The sequence below is a fragment of the Camelus bactrianus genome, chromosome X (genome assembly GCF_048773025.1).
Source record: "Camelus bactrianus isolate YW-2024 breed Bactrian camel chromosome X, ASM4877302v1, whole genome shotgun sequence".
Taxonomy (NCBI): Eukaryota; Metazoa; Chordata; class Mammalia; order Artiodactyla; family Camelidae; genus Camelus; species Camelus bactrianus.
Window position 1 is genome coordinate 83,512,830 of NC_133575.1, and position 22,850 is coordinate 83,535,679.

The window sequence follows — 22,850 nt, forward strand, 5'->3', positions numbered from 1 at the left end:
AATACCGCAATATTAATACTGTTAGTACTATAGCTAGCTACGAACATTTTTAACAGGCTCAACTACAGACTCATGTAATATAACCAAAGATAATAATAAGTTTCAAATTCAAAGTTGCAATCTACTAGACAAAAGACTCTAGAGCCATCTTTGCTCATTTCAGTTAATTTTAGTGCATGTACAAGCCAAGTTTTGAAGTAAATAACAAGAAAATGCTTAAAGTATTAATGATTTATATTCTTATAAAATATTTTATAAAAAGCAAGAGTACCTAAGATTTGGGGACTATTTAACACACATACATTTTTGGCGGAGAATGAAATGGCCTGATCCATATGGATGGTAGACTTAAAATAATTTTCCTTTATTCTTTCTTATTAGCATTTAAGTGAAACAACAGTGCACACACACTGTTGAAGGGTGAGCCACTATTCTATAAAAGAAGTGCTTTATCATCTCATTTATTCTAATAGAAGCAACATATCAGATAATTATTTCTAAACACAACAAGGTTTAATGAGTAGTATCTTTCTCCTTGCATATCAGTTAAATGTCGAGAATATGGTCATCTAAGACAATGACTATCTATCTTACCATGATTTAATTTTGTACATTAAGGCATTATTCATAATAGCCAAAAATGCAAATAATCCAAATGCCCATCAACTGATGAATTAATAAAATTGTGGAATATACATACAAAGAAATATTATTCAGTCAAAAAAAGGAATGAAGTCCCAATGTTACAACATGGATGAACTTGAAAACATTACACCAAGTAAAAGAAGCCAGAGAAAGAAGATCACATATTACATGATTCCATTTATATAAAATGTTCAAAACAGTCAAATCTACAGAGCCAAAAATTAAGACTAGTGGTTGCCTAGGGCTTAGGAGGTTGGGGAGAAATATGAGTAACAACTAATAGGTATGGGGTTTTGTTAGAGCAGGCTCATGAGAATATTCTAAAATTAGATTGTAGTGATGGTTTCATTACCCTGTGAATATACTAAAAATAAGTAGAATGTACTTGTACACATAAAATCGGTGAACTGCATAGTACATAAAGTATATCTCAATAAAGCTCTTTAAAAATTTAATTATCTCAAATCCTTGTTATTTTTAAAATACTTCCACATATAACCATATTCCAGCTTGTAGTGCATTTTAATCAAATGCCACTTTCATTGCAAGATGTTTGTTGATTTCCTCTCTACATACTCACCTGATCTCCTTTCTGAAACTCTACATCAATTGGTCTTTTCTGTTCACTGATCTGCCCAGGTGGCCCAGGGGGACCCTGAAGACCTTGCTCACCCTGTTAGCAAGATAAAATAAGAAAGTGATATTTCATAATTTACACAGACAATAATATAACATGTAAGCTAAGTTATTTGCAAGAAGCAAAAAGACAAGTTCAAATGACTATGAAAGGAGAAAACTGAGGGCTGAATCATCAACTCTTTTCTTTACTCACCTTTTCACCCTTGGGTCCCTGGAAATTTAAGCCCATATTCCCCTGCAGAGAGAGACTTCAGTTTAAAACATCACCAGCAATAACAAAAAGAATCCGCAACAAATAAAAGATGTAAAGAAAAAGAAAATTACCTTCGGTCCCGGGAGTCCCGGTGGGCCAGGAGGGCCCTAAAAACAGAAGACACAGAAAATGGAAAAAGTGTTATGTATTAATGAATTCATTAAGTTATTTGGTTTCATAAAAAGTGAGGACTGAAAAAGCCCTTCAAAGTAATATTTCCTGTTTTTTTTCTCATTGCTTTCTAGTAAGAGACACACATTTAAACTGATTTAAACAAACTAGATAAATGCGGAGATTTCTTGAGACAAGCTAGAAGTGGGCAGGAGAAGAAATGCAAGGACAGGTAGAGGCAGAGGGGTAGCACTAGTGCCAAAATCAGTACAAAAATGAATCTCAATAAACATCAAACTTACCATATCAGAACTATAGGTTAAATTTAGGTACCATAAGACAACTAACTGTCTAGTTCTAAAAAGCATATGTTTACTTTCTTACTCCAGTTTTATTTTATATGATCTTTGTATATTTGAGAATGTTTCAAGGTTTGAAAAATAAATTTGGCATCTGTCTGTCCAAGTAAATCACCTCTTGATTTCAATGGACCTATATTTACATATTGTACCTTGGTGGCATTTCTAAGGCTTTGCTTCACTGGTTGAATCAGGGTTAATTGCAGGGACATTCAGAAGTACAGAGTGAATCAGGTATGTGGCCACAAGAATTAAGGGAATTCAAGGTGTAACAATACACCTAGGGTATGCCAAGGTTGTAACAACAGAGTTAGGAAAAACTGCCTTAGTCCAGAATCTCATGCTCTGCAAGACATCTACAACTGAAACAAACTAAACAAACAGGTTTTCTAATCCTCTTCTGGAGATTTCTAAGAAAGCAGAAACTACAGTCTTTTCTGATGGATCTTCTAGTGTTTATTGAACGTTATTTCCTTCATTCACGAATAGAGGACCAATTGTCACAGGCAAAAATGTACAATCTATACAGGTATAATGAAAACTGTCACTTAAATATATGGTAGATGAGAGATAGAGTGGCACATGAAAATTACTTTGACTGAAGTACAATTTTCTTGCCCTTTTAAGAGGGCAACAGCATATCTCTAAGTCTAAAACATGACTTGAATGAAATCTAAGTATTTTAGGGGTAAAAACAGAATTTATTAGAGCAGAGTAAAAATATAAGGTACCAAACAGGTGAAAAAGTAAGAGAATTGGCTGCCTATTCAGGGTCTTTATAAGTTTTTGCTTCTTTCCTGGTGTATACAAATCCACTGCAGACTGATTCACTACCCTCACCAATCCTACTGTTTTGTCATAGGCCCCTAAGAAATGAGAACTGGTATTTTTTGTGAATATCTGTTTTTGTTCCTCTTTAACAGAAAATTGCAGCTTGAAGAAACATATTTCATCAAGTGACTAAAGTGTCTTAATAAGATGTCCAGAACCAACTTCAACACTGACACATCAAGAGGTGCCAACAAAATACTTTATTTAAAATCTTTCCTTTTGTGTATCTCATTTTTTTCCATCTATAAAATGGAGCTATTACTTAGCACATATATTGTTTACTATAATGCTGTAAAATCTCCCATAAATAAGAAAATTATAGATTATGAGCATTGAAAATGCATTATGCTTTCAAGTAATATAAATATAAATATTTATAAAAGAAATTAAAAGAAAAGGAGGAGAAGAAATGAAACTATAGAGGTAAGCTTACCATCAAACCTGGTGGTCCTGGGGGACCAATTGGCCCTGGTATACCAGTGGGACCAGCTGGGCCCTGTTATTAAGGAAGTAAAGAAAAGGATGAGGAAAAAAACCCTCACTGTATTGTACAAAGAACTAAAGGGATGAAATTTAAACTTTAGTTGCCAGAATTCTGTTCTATAATTCTTTAATTTTGAAGTATTACAAGAATAGTTTTAAAATGTAGAATAAAAGTAACTGTAAAGAAATTCAATGAAACAGGAAAAATGCAGCTTTTAGAAAACTTGTTTTACAGCAGTTTATAACAAATGTGAGACCAACACACAGTGAGGTCATTTTACAAAATAAAGCAATAAAGATGGACATTTAGTGGGGTTTTTATGTTAGAAATGGGAACAAGAAGGCTACTCATTTCAAGGTGGCTTCCTTACTTTTAAAATATAAATAAATAAGATTAAAGGCAAAGAAGGAAGTGAGAATAACTGGGACAAAAGATAAGGGAATGGTGTAACTATTGTGGAACATAATTTGGCATCTTAAAAAGTTGAAAATTTGACTGCCTTGAAATCTAGCAATTTTATATCTAGGTATAAATCCTAGAGTGTTTTGTAATTTAAAAAAAATCCCAAAACAACCCAAATATTTAACAATAGGAGATCAGAGAAACAAACTGTAGTATATTCAAACAATGGAATGTTACATGGAAGTGAAACTGAACTTAACATATCAAATAGAAAAAGGTGTAGAAAACTACACATAAATTTCATATTATTTTAAAAGCTAAACTAAATACTCTATTGTTTCAAGATATATGTATATGTAATAAAACTGTTTTTAAGAAGCAGTGGAAAATTTAAGATGGTAGGTATATCTTGGGAGAATGCAGAAGAATGTGACAGTCAAGAAAACCACAGGTTGATTCAAAATTACCCATAATATAATATTCTAGTTCTTAAATGTTATGTTGGGTTATAAGTGTTCATTTGGTAGTTATGCTTCATAACTTATATATCTTTTGCATGTATTCTGCTGTATTTTCAAATATAATATAGTAAAAGTTTATAAAAGATAAAAGGCAAGACTGAGAGCATTTAAGAACACGCGGTTATATCAAGTATGGAAAGAGAAAGTGGTTAATGAGAAAAGTCTGACATTTTATCTAAACAATCAAATAGTAGAAAGTAGTCATTTTTATTTTTGGCAAAGGGATCAATCCTTATGAAATACAGACCTCAAGAAATTAATTTTCTGTTTTATAAACACCCAAAAGTTACTGTTGTCTCTATATATGTTATGTGTAGGCTGACATGACTTTTTTTCTTAAGATTATACTTGACATTCACTATGCATAAATTTTATCTTTCAGCCTTCAAAGCAAGTTCATATCTTATGTATAACTGATAGTGTTACAAATATCTTCTAATGTCTTAAATAGGAAACCGGTAATTTTTATCTTTAATCAGACCATTTACAATTATGACAACTACTCGTACTACCCTATTGATATCCATAGCACAAGAATAAGAATACAGTAGCCTATTTCTAATGCAAGACCCCAAAACAAAAATTCCCATGGAAACTGGATTGAGAGGTAAAAGAACAAAGCAGCTCTTCTTAAAATTCTCCCTGGTCCAGATTGCTTTTATTTTCAGGTCCAAGGTACCTGCAATGTCTATCAAACTTCAGATGATAATTTCTATAACTAAAATAGAGGGTATTAAAGGCTGAGGATAAACAAAGTGATGCTGTGATCTGATTTAATCAATATAGCAAAGAAGAAAATCACCAGATGCTTACTTGTAGTCCAGGAGGACCTGGATATCCTGGATTACCCTTTGGTCCTGGCAGTGATGACATAATTATACTACCTGGTTCTCCCTGAAAGAAACCATTAACGGAAGTTGTAAGTAATAGTCATGATGCAGGAAAGCTGGCAAAAATACAAAAAAAAAAAAAAAATGACCTGAGAATTCAATTTGTTACATAAGTGTCCTGGAAGATTAGGCGATCTCAATGAATAAATTTACCTTTTGAAGGAAAATGAAGAAGTGGCCAGAGTACGCTGAAGTACAGTTAATTTATTAAGAACCTGTCATACCTTTAGTTACTCATTCATAAAAAAATTATTAAATATTCATATTTGCCAAAAATTGTGTTGAGTTTTGGATGCTTAGTAGTGAAAAAGATAAATAAGACTTCTTGTTCTCATGGTGCTAACAATATACTTGGGAAATGCAGACCACAACATGTAAACAACTAAGAGCACAAAATGTTCTGTTAAAGATTATAAAGAAAAACTACATGGTATATGATAAAAAAAAAATAGTGGAGGACTAAAACTAAATGATAATTATGTGAAGTGATAGAGGGGCTAACTATTGTTTCAATGGCAGTCATATTACAATATATAAATGTATCAAATTAACAATGTTGTACAACTTATATTTACACAATGTTATATGTCAAATATATTTCAACTGAAAAAAGAAATAGCAGAGGAATTTAGTTTGAGTATTCAAAGAAGGGCAACCAATTAAGGCTGAGATCTAAAGGGTAGTAAGGAGTCAGCCAGGTAAAGATGGGGGAACCCTTGAAGGTTTATAAGCAAAAAGATTAAATAATTGATTTACATTTCTAAAAGATCATTCTTGGCCGCTTTGTAGAGAATAAATCAGGCTTTGGAGGGTAGTGAGGAGCTAGCAGCGAACAAAGAGACTAGTTAAGAGGCTATTATAATAGTCCACATGAGACATTATGGTTAATGTGGTGGCTGTGGAAATGAAAAGTGGATGAATTTAAGATATATTTTGTAGGCAAAACTAACAGTATTTCAAGACAGAATGGAGTGAGAAAATGTATGAAGGAGTAGAAGATGTAAATACTAACTCGGGTTTTGCCACATGTAAAAGCGTACATAATATACAGTGATACAAATTTTAGAGATTGGGAAAACAGAGGGAGGAACAGGTTTATTTTGGGATTTGCATTAACTTTGCACATGTTAATTTGAATGTCTTTGAAATATCTGAGTGGAGATGCCGGGGAGGCAGTTTAATGCATGCATCTAATTCAGAAGAAGTAGAAATGTAGGTGGTTCCTCACTAGACAGCAATCAACACCACAAGCATTAATCATATTGCTGGCATACAGGAAAAGAAGCTTTCAGGACTGTGTCCTGATACTTGTTGGACAGAAGGAATAACATCAGGTTGCATAGAAGACTGCAGAACGACCAGAGATGCAGAAGAAAAACCAGGAAAAGATAGTGTCACAGAAGCAGAGGGAAAGAGTATTTCTAGAGGGAGCAGGTGGTCAACTGTATCAAAATGGAATGAGGATTGAAGGAGTCAGAAAAGAAATTTGAGTCTGTTATACACATTTGCAAGTGTATCAGCCCATAAAAGGTACTTAAAGCCATGAGAACTAGGGAGACTACTTGAGAGTTTGTAAATGTGCAGCTGCACAACTTCTAGAAGCATCCATTCTAAGACAGAAGTCAGAGACATTATCTGATTGAAAATGCAGGCTTTCCAAATATTTTATTAAAAATGTTTACCTTCTCAATGAGATGCTTACCTTCATACCTGGGATCCCAGGAGGCCCCTATTATTAAAAAGAAAAGGAAAATTTTATGTATATGAGAGGGGAGCAAGAAAAAGAACACACTGCTTTCCAAATTGAATAGACTACTGCAGGGTCAGTCTGAGCACAAGGTATCTTAGGATACTTAGAGATGACATTTATATTAAATACCACAGAATCTTTGCTTTTACCCAGCACAAAACTATATGTACTACCAACTTCTTTTAAAAAAAATTCTTTTCTAGTTTACTACTTCAAAATGTACTACTTTGTTCAACATGAATGCACTGAGCTCACTTTCTACACTTCTGCTTCTTCTGTCAATTCCTGTGTTCATTATAATCCCAAACTTTATAACTTACAGGAGGACCTGGTAAACCAGGAAAACCCGGACTGCCTGGAAATCCACGTTCTCCCTAGAAGGAGTTAAAAATAAAAAGCAGGGAAGAATAAAAAAATAAAACATAACTATATCAACAAACAATGACTTATTGAAAAGATTTCTGTAAAAGCCATTTTGAAACATGCCAGATTGCCAAAAATTCATTAGCCTTCACTTTCCAATTACTTCAATGTCAACTATCCCATATCAATTCAACCTTCTAAGATACTTTTATCCCTATTCATCAATCCCAATCAGAAATAAAGAGAAAAATCTTCTACCTTAGTCATTTTCTTCTGACAAATCCATTTTGAGACAATCACCCCACAGATTCCTGGCCATGATCACATTTAATAGTTAATGATCTGCCCCAATTTCCTGCCCATGTATTATATAGATCCTTATTTTAACTGCCCTATTACATTTTTCTTTTACTGTAAACTATTTCAAATTATTTTTGTAAAGAGGAAAAGATGGTAAGAAAGAATGCCGTTAATATCACCAAGAGGACAATAATAGCAATAGTTCTAGCAATTTCAGGTCGTTATGTTTTCTAGGCACCCAATTTTTCTCACTCACTATTGTAAAGTACTAATATGAACACTTGGTTTAGAAAACAAAAACTAAAATTGCTATAAAAGAACCCCAATGCAACCTCCTTTCAAATACTTACATGCCATAGTAATCCTAGAAACATCCTTGTCAGAGGCTTAAAAGAGTAAAATTACTATAGCTGTGTGCCGTTGACTTACTGTCCAATACCCACCACTTTTTGCACGTGGAAAAAGTAGGCCCAGAGAGAAAGGAAGTGGCCTGCACACCAAGTTTAGAAGACAGAAAACAAAACAACCCATATATTCTGGTTCCACCTCTAGGGTTCATTCTATTAGTTACACAGGAAGAAACATAAGAAACCATTTAATCTGAAAGTATACATAATAAATCCATTTTAAAAATTTCTCACTCACATAAATGGGGACCTCAAACACAAATTAATCATGAGATCTGCTAAGGCGCTACTTTAACAAAAAGAAGGAGAAAGATCCCTTTAATCACACAGGATACTATACCACTGCAGATACATTTGTCTTCCACATTAAAACTTTGGCTAGTGGTCTGTTTGTTGCTCAAGGCATGCTGGCAAAAAAAACCCACAAATGACCAGAAGAGACACAAGAATGTAGCCCACTTTAACACGCAATGTGCCATGCAAACTAACTCCACATTGGTCCTATCACCGTAAGGTTGCCCCAGCTGAAATGAAGACCACAAGCCTCAAAATCCAAAATAATAATAATAAGAAGAAATATGTTATTTTTTATTATTACTATTATTATTGGCAAGGGTCACACTGACTTGGAGAAATCTTGGAAGTAAAAATAATTTTACTGCCTTCAAGCATACTCTACAAAAATTATCACAAAATATGGCCTTCATAACGCAAAATAGTTTGTTTAAGTAATTTTAACTATACGCCTTAATATAAAATGTGCCACATGCTGTCAGTTAAAGATTTAGGGTATTTCATGAATAGTTTCACAGAATATTATGCGCAAAATGGAAATGCCAAAAGGATATACAGAAAATAACATATTTCATTACCTATTGGAAAAGTAGAAAAGTGAGGGAATAAGAACTGAGATGATATGTAAACTTTAAAAAAGAGAAAATTTTCCTTTTTTTCCTGCTATCACTTTATGTTAAATCCATACAGTTGACTAAAGGCAATAAAAGTGAGTCAGGAAAAATTGTTTGTTGTATGAAGTTTTACTTTTCTTTTTAAGTTGTTAAATTCATTATTTTCACTGATGGAAAAGTTTCAGGTTTCATACTAATAGTTTATAGTAAAATTAATGTGCTGTATTGCATACAGATTTTTAGGATTTTTCTTAAGGAAGTTATTAAGCAAGGTAAAGAAAAAATTTAAAAACATTAAATATTTGAAAAAGTAAATTCTACCTAGCTGAGAGAAAAAGGCAAAGCTAATGAATGACATTCACAAATGTTACTCTTAACAACTGATAAAGTATTTGAAACACATATATCCTAATTCTTCTTTAACTCTATTCGCACTTTACACTAAAGTCAAAAAGGGATTTAGTAAGTAATCTTCAATCCAATGCAATATCCCAGCTAAGTACACGTGCTTAAAGAATTACTGATGTTTCAATATACTGAAAATGTTAACTCAGAACATAAACTATATATGTCCTAGACATGAAGCTTACTATAGCTCTTCTTCATCATTCTTCATATTGATTTATTTAAATTTTTAAGTCTATTATTATCAAGCATATTGCCTAAGATTAAGTCAAAGAAATCTCACCTTGGTTCCATTGCATCCAGGGATACCTTGAGGTCCTGGGGCCCCATCATGGCCTGGCATTCCCTTTGAAAAGGGACATAACACATGTATAATATTTCTTGGATTATTTTTTAAGAGATTTTAAAATGGGAAGCCAAATCCTACTTACAGGAAGACCTGGTGTCCCTGGAAATCCAGGAAGTCCAGGAGGACCCTATAGAAAGAAATAGATTCCCTGAACCAAATAACAATCAATAACAATAAAATAATATCCTATCTAAGGTAATTATGAAAATTACAATTAGAATAGCAATGGAAAAATGTGTCTCACTGATTATTACCACTCATTCTTTTAAACACTATAGAAAAAACTACTATCCATGTTTAAAAGTCTCTGTTCTAGAAAACTACAGAAGAAACTATCTGAGGGAGTACTGTCTTCATTGCACTTACCAGGAATAGGCAAATTAGTGGATGAAATGTCTTTTATAAAAGACAAAGGGCTTCTCCTAGGTTTGTGATGAATATGGAATTCAGCAGGGTATGGGTAAGTGACAAATACATCTGCCCCTGAGAACATCAGTATGATCACTCCCAAAATTCTTTCATCAAATGTCCCTGTCAGGATTGGCAAAAATACAAGTTTGACAAAATTCTCTGTAGGTGAAGCTATGGGAAAAAAGTACTCTCATACAACTGCTAATGGGATTTAAACACCATGGGGAGAATTTTGGAAATATCTAGCAAAACTGACACGTGTACTTATTTATCCTTTGAAGCAACTCATTTCTAAGAATCTATCCCAAAGGCACACAAGAAATTATGAAACAAAATATGAAATTCAAGGTTATTGACTGCAGGATTATTTCAGCTAAAGTTTAGAAATGGCGATACAACCATAGTTAAAAGTAAAGATTAGAAACAATAGGGACATGACTAAATAAATTATGGTACATCCTCATAATATAAAACTATGCAGCTGTTAAAAAGAATGAGGAATTCTGTACACTGAAATATGTAGTGATCTCCAGGATATACTATTAAGTAAAAGAAACAAAGTGTAAGTAGTGAATATAATATGCTACCTTTTTAAAACAAAGGTGGTGACATCAAACAGTGAAAAGATAAACAGATAATAATAAACATGATTATTTCTGGAGGAAGAAGGAAACAGAATTGGGAGAAGGCAAGGAGGGATGGGAAGCATCTCTGACTATATCTTCTCTTTCAGAACAATATAAATGCTTTAAATAATGAAAAATTAAAAAGAGGTAAAAAGGCAATCGTTAAAAATTGAAAGCAAACTGGAACCAATGAACCTAATGTACAAGCTGTGGATAATAACCATACAGAGAAGAGAATTACTTTGAATGCTTTTAAAACATGGTATTTTGACTGCTTAGAAATTAGTCATTTCAAAGGGGGAAAAAGAACAGCAAAGAAATAATTAGTGATATTTGAGAATTCTATTTTTACTATTAAAATTGAAATGGTTTTTTTTTATTTGTATATTGCTATTTTGAAGCTATTACAGCTTTATTACAGGTTAAAGGAAACAATAAATTACATTAATGTCATTAGGAATCAAGATTTTCACGTTAGGGAGAGAGGTGGTCGGGACAGAGAATAAGTATATAAAACTCTTTATTTAAATTTCAATTGGAAGTAATAATGTGAACTCGTGATATTTTTTCTCTCTAAAAAATACATATTTCCTAACTCTGTCCACTGAAAATACATCAAAACAGTGACAAATCTAGTAGCAATGAAAACCTCTTACATTCAGACTGTGGTATCTAAATCACTAAAAAGAACCTGGAATCAGAGACACAGTCAATTCTAGATCTGGAGAGGACATATACAAGATAAGCCTGAAGAGTCTTCTTGTGTCAGAAAGCAAGGAAATTATCAACAATCAATAGGGTTTTGTCAATAGGACAGAGCACATGGGTCAACTTGAAGGGGTTCCCATAGAACAAAGATGGCATAATTTGGGCTTAAAAAATAATAATGAGTACAATTGATTGAAACACATAAACCTCGTATCTTAATAATGGTAAATTAAAAGAACTTTCCTTGTTCATCACTAGAAGTTGCTAGAGTAGCAACTCATTACCCTATTAGATTTCAGTTGATAAATTAGAATTCAAGCTATTCAAAGAAGTATTGATAGGCTCTTAAAGATCACCATTTTGCAACTCTAAGCTCTAAATGAAAAAAAAATCGATCTAGGTAATGATCATCAATGGATGCTAAACTATTAGGTGAGAGTTGATGGCGAAATTTTTGATGGCAGAATCAGCCTCATTTATCTGAAAGCATTAATCAAACCTAGCATCAAAAAAATAGGACAGACATTGGTGCTGTAAGATGTAATTCAGTAATAGGTACACAGCACTACCTGTATTCTTTTTCTATTTTCTTAAAATTTTTGCAGTATAATTTACATACAGTAAAAGGCATACATGTTAAACGTAATTTTTTCTTTATCCCCAGGAACCTCTCTAGTACCTCTTCCAAGGCAGCCTAAAATTTGCAGGGAATATGGAGGACAGAGGAACAATTTAAATGACATCATGAGGAAACAATCAGCCAGATCCAGAATGTGGAACACAGTACAGCACAAATGACCCAGTTTTGCCAATGTCATAATAAAAGAGGCTTAAGAAACATAGCAACCAAATGTAATATGTGAAGGTTGCTTGGATCCTGGTTTAAACAAACCAATTGTAAAGAGATCTTTGAGACAACTGAGGAAATCTGAATAAGGACCGAGTTTTAAAGTATACTGAAACGTTATTGCTAAGTTTCTGAGGTTTAATAATGCTATAATGGTTATCAGTTTGAGAGACATATTGAAGTAGTGATTGGTGGAATGAATGATGTGAGGGATTTACTTTAAAATATTCCCCCAAATAGTGATGAGGTATAGATGAAATAAATTTGTCAAAATGTTGCTAATTTTTGAAGCTAAGTAATGGGGACATGGGAGGAGATCATCGTTTGATATTCTCTGTACATTTGTGTATGCGTAAAATTTTCCATAATAATAAGTCTTTTAAAATTTGCATGCCAAGGGTTGCCTGTGAGCTGAGACATAAGGCTGCAAGAATGATCAGCCCACTGATCTCTAAGCACTCTCAGACACTTGAAAATGGAATTGATACACCAGACAGTTTTTTATCGTCTCAACAGTGCCCGGGACATAGTTAATGGTAACTATAACTATTATGAGATATGTTATGATTATTATGAAGAGCTTTAATAGTATATTGATATTCATTCATTACAGAAATATGTCTGCTAGAATAAACTAAGGGTTTTGAGCTTCTTCCCTGCTTTTCCAGTAACCTACCCATGCCAGTCATAAGTAGCATATAAGGCAAGCTACATGTTAAGAAGTATATAGCAAACAGAATGCTTTGAATATTTCTATAAAATGTGTGCATCTACTAAATTTCTGAAAATCAGATGATCAGAATGTTTAACTGTCTTTTTCACACACAGAAATATGCTGTGTCACCATCCATGTATATTTTATACTTCAATTCAGGGACCTCATCAATCTATGAACACAGAATTTCAAAGCTAAAAGAGACCCTGGAGATTGTGTTTTTTGACTCTCTGATTTAACAAATGAAGAAACTGAGGCTCAGAAAATTTAAATATGATTTTCCAAAAGCCAGTGCTATTTTTAAACTATAGTTTCTTCCCAATTCTAAAACACACTAAAAAGTGTATGTCAACCTAAAAGCTTTTCAGAAAAATTACACTAAATGTGCACCCCAATTTTGAGACATCCTGATTTCCAGAACATTAAAACTTGAAAAATCATACATTCTAGAACTGAGGAAATGTAGTATTCCAAAAATAGTTATTCTTTAACATAGCACTTTAAACTAGTGCTTCCCAAACTTACTCTCTTCAAGATACACAAAGAAAATTATCATCATTGTACATGGTACACTGGGAGAGTACACAGCCTGAGGTGACAGTCCTCTGAACTGGACTGAGATGATCACAATGGTTGGGAAGTTCTGCTTTAAAACACTTGTATGATGTATGTTTTAAAGAAATTGAAAAATTATTGGAATTAAGCACTTTCACATTTCTTAACACAACTACTTTAAAATCTTACATTACTTTAAACAGACATCTGGATATATAAAGGTAACTATCAAAATACTAAAGAAAGGCTAACTGTAGACATATACAGGTTCAAATTTAACTTTTGAAAGATGCCATTTTTCTTTTTACATTTCACTATGAGTCTTTTCCAGATGTCTCTTACCACTTAATTTGCTTCTTGTCTGTTTTGACCCACAAAGCACTTGATACAGCCAGTATCACTTACTCTGATCCCTTTTGGTCCTGGTGGCCCTGGAATACCATCATCACCCTGAAAAATACAACATACTTAGTTTTTTTTTTCTTCAAAAATAGCCCTCAAGTAACTAATTTCAGATTCTAAAATAAAAGACAAATTTTTGTGAATCTTTGTGAAAGTTACTGAGGAACTTACGTACCCAAGGAATTAGCATTTAATATTGAGACTGAAAGCACTGAAGTAAATTATATGGTAAAAAAAAAAAATTAGAAAGGTCTTTATTTACTGAGGATAAAACTGTTGACATAGAGAAGAAATGTTATACTTGTAACGTTAATCATGAATCATGCAAGAAAAGAAAGATGAAGTAGTGGGAGAGATGTTCCCCAAATCACTTATGCATAAACAAAGTAAGAGCTGAATGTCTGGGCAGTTTCCATATTGTGTCAGTCTGCTTGCCATGCTGCTAATAAATAGCATCATCTCTGAGCCCCAACATGAGCTGTTCCTGAGTTTGCTGTTTTAAACGTTCGCTACGTTTTTTAAGGGACTTTCTACTGGCACAGTTTAAGAAGGAATAAGAAAGAACCACAGACTTTCCTTTCTAGCTTCTGCTGTAGACTCCATGCAAAAGGGGTTGCTCACATGTGTGTTAATCTCTTCACCCATTTCTAGTTACAATCACATTGCTGAGAATTTAAAGTCTTGCCTTACTAAGTTTTATAAAATACTTCCTTTTAAAAATGGAATAAAGGAAACCTAATTCTGCTCCAAAAGGCAGGAATTTCAGAGGAACATATAGCTGGTAGGCCACCATCTGACACTTTCAATAGTTTTTATTAAAATAGGATATCTTGCTTTCTACCAGTGGCTTCCAAACTACTCAACTCACAACCCTAGAGGTTCCACTGGAGGTTCTTTTGTGCCTATGTCACAGCCTTTCTTCAATCAGTGAAGTTCTGTTTTTATCTGTTTTATGTGGAACTTTCACGAAAAGTTTCATTTGGAGAAAAGGTTACCTGCTGTATTAGTTTCCAATGCTGCTTTTGAAATTACCACAAACTTACTGGCTTAAAACAATACAATCTTAAAGTTCTGGAAGTCAGCCGTATGGACAGAGGTCTCGCTGGCAGAGCTGTGTTACTTTCTGGAGGTTCTAAGGGGAGAATTAAGTTCCTTTCTTTCTCCAGCTTCTACAGCCACCAACATTCCTCTGTTCATGGTCCCCTTCAATCTTCACAGTCAGTGATGGCCGAACGAGTCTTTCAAACATTGCATCACTCTGACATTGACTCTTCTGCCTCCCTCTTTCACATTTAAAGGACCCATGTGATTATATTGGGCCCACCAAGATAATCCAGAATAATCTCCCTAGTTTAAGACTAGCTGATTAGTAACTCTAATTCCACCTGCAATCTTAATTTTCCTTGTCTATGTAACTGAACATACTCACAGATTCTAGGGATTAGGTTATGGACATTTTTAGGGGGTTGGCATTATTCTGCCTATCACCCCTTGCTTTAAAACAAGTTTACTAATCTATTTTTTCCACAACAGATGCATCTCTAAGGAGATTAAAGTTAATCTAATTCTATTTTTTTAACATTTTTTATTGATTTATAATCATTTTACAATGTTGTGTCAAATTCCAGCGTAGAGCACGATTTTTCAGTTATACATGAACATACATAGATTCATTGTCACATTTTTTTCTGTGAGCTACCATAAGATCTTGTGTATATTCCCCTGTGCTATACAATATAATCTTGTTTATCTATTCTACAATTTTTAAATCCCATCTATCCCTTCCCACCCTCCACCCCCTTGGCAACCACAAGTTTGTATTCTATGTCTATGATTCTGTTTCTGTTTTGTATTTATGCTTTATTTGTTTGCTTTTTTTTTCTCATTAGATTCCACATATGAGTGATCTCATATGGTATTTTTCTTTTTCTTTCTGGCTTACTTCACTTAGAATGACATTCTCCAGGAGCATCCATGTTGCTGCAAATGGCATTATGTTGTCGGTTTTTATGGCTGAGTAGTATTCCATTGTATAAATATACCACTTCTTCTTTATCCAGTCATCTATTGATGGACATTTAGGCTGTCTCCATGTCTTGGCTATTGTAAATAGTGCTGCTATAAACATTGGGGTGCAGGTGTCATCCTGAAGTAGGGCTCCTTCTGGATACAAGCCCAGGAGTGGGATTCCTGGATCATATGGTAAGTTTATTCCTAGTCTTTTGAGGAATCTCCATACTGTTTTCCACAGTGGCTGCACCAAAGTGCATTCCCACCAGCAGTGAAGGAGGGTTCCCTTTTCTCCCCAGCCTCTCCAGCATTTGTCATTTGTGGATTTCTGAATGATGTCCATTCTGACTGGTGTGAGGTGATACCTCATTGTAGTTTTGATTTGCATTTCTCTGATTAGTGATATTGAGCATTTTTTCATGTGCCTATTGATCATTTGTATGTCTTCTTTGGATAATTAATTGTACACAAAAATAAGCTCAAAATGGATCAAAGACTTAAACATAAGACAAGATACAATAAACCTAGAGGAAAATAGAGGCAAAACATTATCTGACATACATCTCAAAAATGTTCTCCTAGAACAGTCTACTCAAGCAATAGAAATAAAAGCAAGAATAAACAAATGGGACCTAATGAAACTTACAAGCTTTTGCACAGCAAAGGAAACCATAAGTAAAACAAAAAGACAACCTACGGAATGGGAAAAAATTTTTGCAAATGAAACTGACAAAGGCTTGATCTCCAGAATATATAAGCAGCTCATATGGCTTAATAAGAAAAAAATTAACAACCCAATCCAAAAATGGGCAGAAAATCTAATTCTATTTTAAAACAACTTAGAAGATCATTTGCTCAATCAATCTTTTTGTGTCTTCCCACTAAAGGCAGAAATAAGACAAAAATCCCTTAATATTGTACCGGTTGTACTAACCAACCAACATGGCTAAATAAGAGAGAGAAATCAGAGGTATAAAAATTGGAAAGAATGAGGCAAAACTACCACTATTTGCAAATAATATGATTGTATGTATGGGAAACCCAAGATAATTAAATGAAAAACTACTATAATCAATAACATAATTCAGTAAGGTTAACTGCATATAAAATTAATATGGAAAAATCAATACCTTTCTTATATACCAACAACTACCAGTTAGAAAATGTAATGGAAGAAAACATGCAATTTAAAGTAGCAAAAAAAAAGATAAACCATCTAGCAATGAACTTAACAAGAAATAAAGATTCAAAAGAAGAGAAGTTTAAAACACTTCTCAAGTTCAAAAAAGAAGACGTGAACAAATGGAAAGGCATTTCATATTTTAGATAATAGAAATCAATATAAAAAAGTCAATTCTCAACAATTTAGTTATAAATTTGATACAATAAAAATAGAAATAACATGAGCTTATTTTTTAAACTGGACATAGTGCCTCTAATGTTTATATGGAAAAATAAACAAGAACATTGGGTGGCAGTACATCAAGGAAGTTTTGTTAGATTCAAGAGCAGAAGGGACTGGTGCTAAATTTCTTGAGTAGAACTTTACATTGAGGAAAAAGCAAGACTCCTAATGACTGCATAGAATTTAAACAGATGGGAAATACAACAGAATTTCCCATGTCTAATGAGGTGCAAAAACAGCAGAATGTTCCTTGTGTACCCAAGAGTGGCACAGAGATAGCACAGACATCTGAAAGTGTCAGGTGGACAGAATTGAGCACTAACTCAGCAGCAATCTATACAGACTATTGGCATGGGACATCTCAGTGAATTCCAGCTTGGATTAGACCATCCCATCCCTCAACACCTTGGAACTACTTATGTTCTTCTTACCTTAGGCACAGCCTTGTGAAAATGAGGTGAATTTTAAGATTGGGCAAAGTTTCTGTTTTTTTTTTTAATGGCTTTTTTGGCTCATCTTCCTTTACTGTCTGTATTAGGTATACTGGTGGACTGATACATGAAAGGGCCAGTTCTATTCATTTTTCTGGAAGGGAAAAGTGGTTTGAAAACCCTTTTTTCTTAATTTTATTTCATGGAAAAGTGGTACATCATGCCATTAGAGCATTAAGGAAATCAAATGGATACTCATCAAGTAGTCCTCTGAGAAAAGGGGGAAAATTAATTTATCACTTCCTATCCCATTCCATACCTCAGCATGCATATAAGATGTTATTCTTGCTCATGATGTAGGAGAGACTGCCCACAAAGTAGTCGATGGGGAAAAGTATTCCCAACTGATAGGTGGACAGCACCTTTGGATCTATGAGCCTGGGTACAGGAGAGGGAGAGTATACAGATCTATCCTCGCCTCTTTCTCTCCCACAGAACAGCGTGTGTGACTTCTGCCTACTAAATTCACTGATACATCTGTCCCAGATAACTGCCACGACTCTGAACTTGACAAACTGGTAGATATGTCACCTACCACCCAACCCCGCAGATAAACATCTGACTGCTATGTCACTGAATACAACAAATGGTCACCTCTGTAAACATGGAACTTTTGAGTACATCAGATTCAGTACTTCCAACCTTATTACACTGGACTGGATATGTTGCCACAGTTACTCTGACACAACAGAAACAAAACACCTCCTCAGATGTCAAACTGTTCCTGTCTGAGATGGGATTAACTGACACATCTGGGAAAAGGGATGTGGGATCTGCCATGAAGCTATTTTGACCTTGATAGTGGTGGCCTTCTCCCCGACACCTGCCCCTAAACTTATACAAATTTTCCAATTCCACTCTGCCCATTAGGAGGGACTTCTGGCTGGTTGACTCCCATGATAATCAATGACGATTACATTCTCAGTATTGTGTATTGGAGTATTTCTTTTATAAAAGCCAGGCCCTTCAACATTCCTACCAATGTAACATGTACATATGAGTAATTGATAAGAGATTTCCAAATATTCAAAACAGCTCCTCTCACTGAGCATGTTACACTAAATAAAGTAAGAGTGGAACTTCAAAACCCAGTAGACCATGGTTCCTCAGGAGAACTGTCATGTAGTATTACTGACTCTCTGTTCGTGTGTATGTTCCTGGCAACTTTTCCCCTGTCAGGGTCATTCAGTTATGAAAGGTTGTGTGCAACCTGTCCTTGACCTCTACTGAAGTCACTAATAATACCACTTTAGCTTTGGAAGCACAACAGACTAGCCTAAATTCCTTGACCTGAGTAGTGTTGAATAGTAGCATAGTCCTCAACTTCCTGCTGGCCAACCAAGAAGGGGTCCTGCTATTGCCAGAATCTCAAGTTTTACCTACATCACTAAAACTGGCAAGGTAGAACAGTCCATCACAAGACTTAAGAAAAGTCTCCTGGCTCTCTAAATTAGATCAGATGGGCTATGGGCCTTCTATTCCTGGCTTGGTAATGGTGGGGTATATGGTTACACTCATTCCTCCAGGCAAGCTTGGTTGTCCTGCTTGGAATAATTTTGATTATGACCATGATCCACAGTGGCCTCAGACTAATTACCTATTTTTTGACATAACTCTTCAAAGTCTAACCCATTCAGGTCCATGTTGGGGTAACTTATGTTTCTCATTTGAGTCCTAAAAAATCAAGAGATGGAATTGAGGAGTCTGGCTCCTGGCTAAAGACCTATGTGTGATTTTTCAGGCTCAACCACAGGCAATTACAAAGGCTTCATGGTAAGCCTCATAGAGGAAAGTCTCATGTGCCCATCCCACAACAGAATTAGTGTACAGCCGATGCATGGCAGTCTCTGAAGGGAGCTATAGTCAAGGAATCAATCCCCTTGGCTGGCCACGCTTCTATGCATATCTGCACTGAAAGGCCTCTTTATCTGGAGTTTTGGTGAAGACCTCTTTATTGGGAGAGGGGGGATTCTTGAGGACATTTTCTTCTGTACTCTGACTCGGTAGTTTTCTCCTTCTACCCTTCCTCCTCTCTCCCTTCTCCCATCCTGCCCTCGGGTATGCTACAAAACAGAAGTTTTTTGCTCCAGGCTCCCTCAGCAGTAAAACAATTCCCTGTGGCTGTGCTGATCCATTTGACCCTCACTGGCACTGTTCCATGAAGAGTAATGGAAGAGTGGGGAAGTCCACGCTTTCTCTGGTTCAACATTTTGCTTATATAACTGTCATAGTAAGTGGCTAAAGGTTTGACTGTTACTTTTCATTCTGGCTTGTTGTCTTAACAAGTACTCTGACACCTGGCAGTTCAGCTCTCTCCAGCTCAGCTGAGCTCCTGACAGGACATAATTTGTCGCAAGGATCCCAATAACCACACACAATTAACAGCATCTTCCAAAAGTATTTGAATACAGCAGTAATATTCAGCTCTTTTAAGAAACTAACAATAAAGTATAGATACTCAGCCATTCTATTGCTTTATTTACATATTAGTTTCTGGGTATAATTCAGTAACTTTTTAATTAACTTGACACCTGTCCCACAATTAGATGATTTAATTCCTTTGGTATTACTGGTTGGCAACTTGGCACGTACCTTTTGTCCCCGAGGCCCTGGGGGCCCTTCTGGACCTGGAAATCCAGGCAAACCTGGATGGCCTTCCAAACCTGGAAATCCTCTCTCCCCCTGAAATTGAACAAGAATGCAAAGTAAGGTCATTTGTGAATTTTCAAGTATAAGCATGGTTGAGATTCAAAAGCATCAAATGGCTATCTAGAGAAAACTAATTTAATTTAATGATGCTAAATTCAGAGTATCCACTAACATGGAGAAAACTTTAAGACATGAGTGGAAAAACACAAACCACTCTGAATTTATATCATATTTGGTAATGTAATCTCTTGCTTTCTTGTAAAAGTAGAAAGCATATCAGAGATGAAGTGAAGTTTAAACATACTGACATCAAGAATCTAACAGTAAAGATGGCAACAAATCCAGGAGACCAGGTCTGCAGGGGTTACGTGAAATAAGTATGGTGCAGGGATGAAGAAGGGTAAAAGGAAAATATCAGAGATTTTAGGTTTGTAGCGGAGAGTTGCAGGATTATTCAGACTGGAAATTCATTAGCTGATTAGAGATACGTTAGCTAGAAAAATATCATACATATAACTCTATAATATCAAATATTTTATATATTTTTCTGATTGTAAAATTAATATAAAAAAAGAAATACATGTTTATGGTAGAAAAAAGAAAAAGAAAAAACCAACAGTAATTCCTCTACGCAGAATTACTATTTGAATTGTGATTCAAGTTCCAGTTCTGATCACTGCATTTATAAACACCAGCACAGGATACCTACTAGTGAGGGCCCACCACATCTTATCAGCATCTCTCAGGAAAGGTTGCCTGATGTGCATATCTGTACAGTTAGATAGGTAGGAGTTACAGAGCCACCGTGTGTACTAATAAACCATTAGATAGACACATTAGGGCTAGTTAACTTGCATACAGTCAATCATCTCAAGAGTGTGAACCCTGACATCTCTAGGGGGTCCAATCACAGAAAACAAATTCACCACTATTAAGTTTAATAACCCCAAAGGCTCATAACTCCATGGCATATGCTTTCATCTGCAGGGCTGCAAGCAGTTCCTCTACTTTCCCAAGGCTTAGAGGCTGAGTCTCTGGACCTTGTTCTGGGAATCCTCTCACCAAATCCTAGTGGAGCACCTATAGTGAGCATCCATTTCGACAAGGCAACTGATTACTGGGCCATTAGAGGCACATACCCCTGGAGGTTAAGGTAGAGACAACTTTTATTCATAACCCCAGCATGAGTTGGGGAGGGTGTTAAGTACTAAATTTAGTCTAGGTAGCTTAGGTAATTTTGTATTGAATAATTCCTTGTTATGTTGAATCATTCTGTAATAACTGTAAGTACTTTGGAAAGGCTACTTCTGGTCAGTTTCCACTTACTACTTCAAAGCCAATGAAACAAATATTAGCCAATTAATGGTAGGTCTAAACATTCCTGTGGCTTTGACAATAATTATTATTGACACATCACTGCATTTTCTATTTTCTATAAATATATCTCTGTTGTTTTAACCACTCATAGAATTATGATAGTTTTGTATCCATCAACCTCAACCCAATTATTATGAAGGAAATAGAACAAGAGAAGAGAAATAAAAGATTCAAAAATTTTAGAGTTGGATTGCCTCAAATCATTACATAGACCATTCCTGGCAGAGCTGGTAATAGAAATCTGATCACAAGTGCCAGTCAGAAAGGAAGCTACAAGGAAAAAAAAACAATCTAGTTCGAGTAGATTTCCATAAGTGGAAAACGCAGCTGCATTTTGGGATCTCCACTGGTATTTAGAGCGTATCTCTGCCAAAACTTGAGGATACTGCTTGAAGAGGGCTTCATTTTCTCAGAAGCAAAACTGTTATCTGGGCTATAGATTAGAGAGGAATAAACTAGAAACTGAAAGCTGAGAATGCTAGAAAGCTTAATTGTGCTGAAATTAATAAAAACCATATACCTATAAATTATATATCCTGAAATCTCATCACACTGTAATTAAATAATGTTCTAGTCCTATCTAGCTGACTGATCGATATTATAGCAGGGAAGATAGAAGGGCAGCTACTGGACAGTAGCAAAAAGAATTGCAAGAGCAATCCCTAGCCTTTGAAAGGTAGGAAGTTTCCTGCAGTAGAAATTATAGAAGGCTTCCATAAGGAGAGGGTGATGGAGGGTCCTCTACCTAATTCCTAACATTTTTGGTAGGGAAGGCTGACATTTGTTGTGTGCCTACCTTTTGCTACTGGTTGTCAGGCAATTATTTAGTCCTTACAACTACCTAGATTTTACTGTAATTTGCTAACATTCACAAACATAGAAAATGGTGTAGAGCATCTATTTCTGAAGGTCAAACTTAAAAAAAAACTGGTTTATACTGCCTGCCCATATTTGGATAAAATATTATTCTTATTTTCCTTTGTGGAATAATCTTCTCTCTCTGCCTGTCCCTTAAATATTGGTATTACTCTGGATTC

General features: G+C 34.9%; 1 protein-coding gene across 1 annotated transcript in view; it reads right to left on the minus strand.

Annotated features, from left to right (window-relative positions):
- COL4A5 (collagen type IV alpha 5 chain) overlaps positions 1 to 22,850 on the minus strand; it is a 196,253-nt gene that overhangs the window by 85,556 nt on the left and 87,847 nt on the right. Inside the window, exons 3-13 of the mRNA XM_010946101.3 lie at positions 20,380 to 20,469; positions 13,885 to 13,929; positions 9,700 to 9,744; positions 9,552 to 9,614; positions 7,206 to 7,259; positions 6,838 to 6,864; positions 5,059 to 5,139; positions 3,272 to 3,334; positions 1,609 to 1,644; positions 1,478 to 1,519; positions 1,226 to 1,318 (exon numbers count right to left, since the gene is read on the minus strand). Of these exons, the coding sequence (XP_010944403.2) occupies positions 1,226 to 1,318; positions 1,478 to 1,519; positions 1,609 to 1,644; positions 3,272 to 3,334; positions 5,059 to 5,139; positions 6,838 to 6,864; positions 7,206 to 7,259; positions 9,552 to 9,614; positions 9,700 to 9,744; positions 13,885 to 13,929; positions 20,380 to 20,469 (639 nt within the window). The remainder of the gene's footprint in view (positions 1 to 1,225; positions 1,319 to 1,477; positions 1,520 to 1,608; positions 1,645 to 3,271; positions 3,335 to 5,058; positions 5,140 to 6,837; positions 6,865 to 7,205; positions 7,260 to 9,551; positions 9,615 to 9,699; positions 9,745 to 13,884; positions 13,930 to 20,379; positions 20,470 to 22,850) is intronic.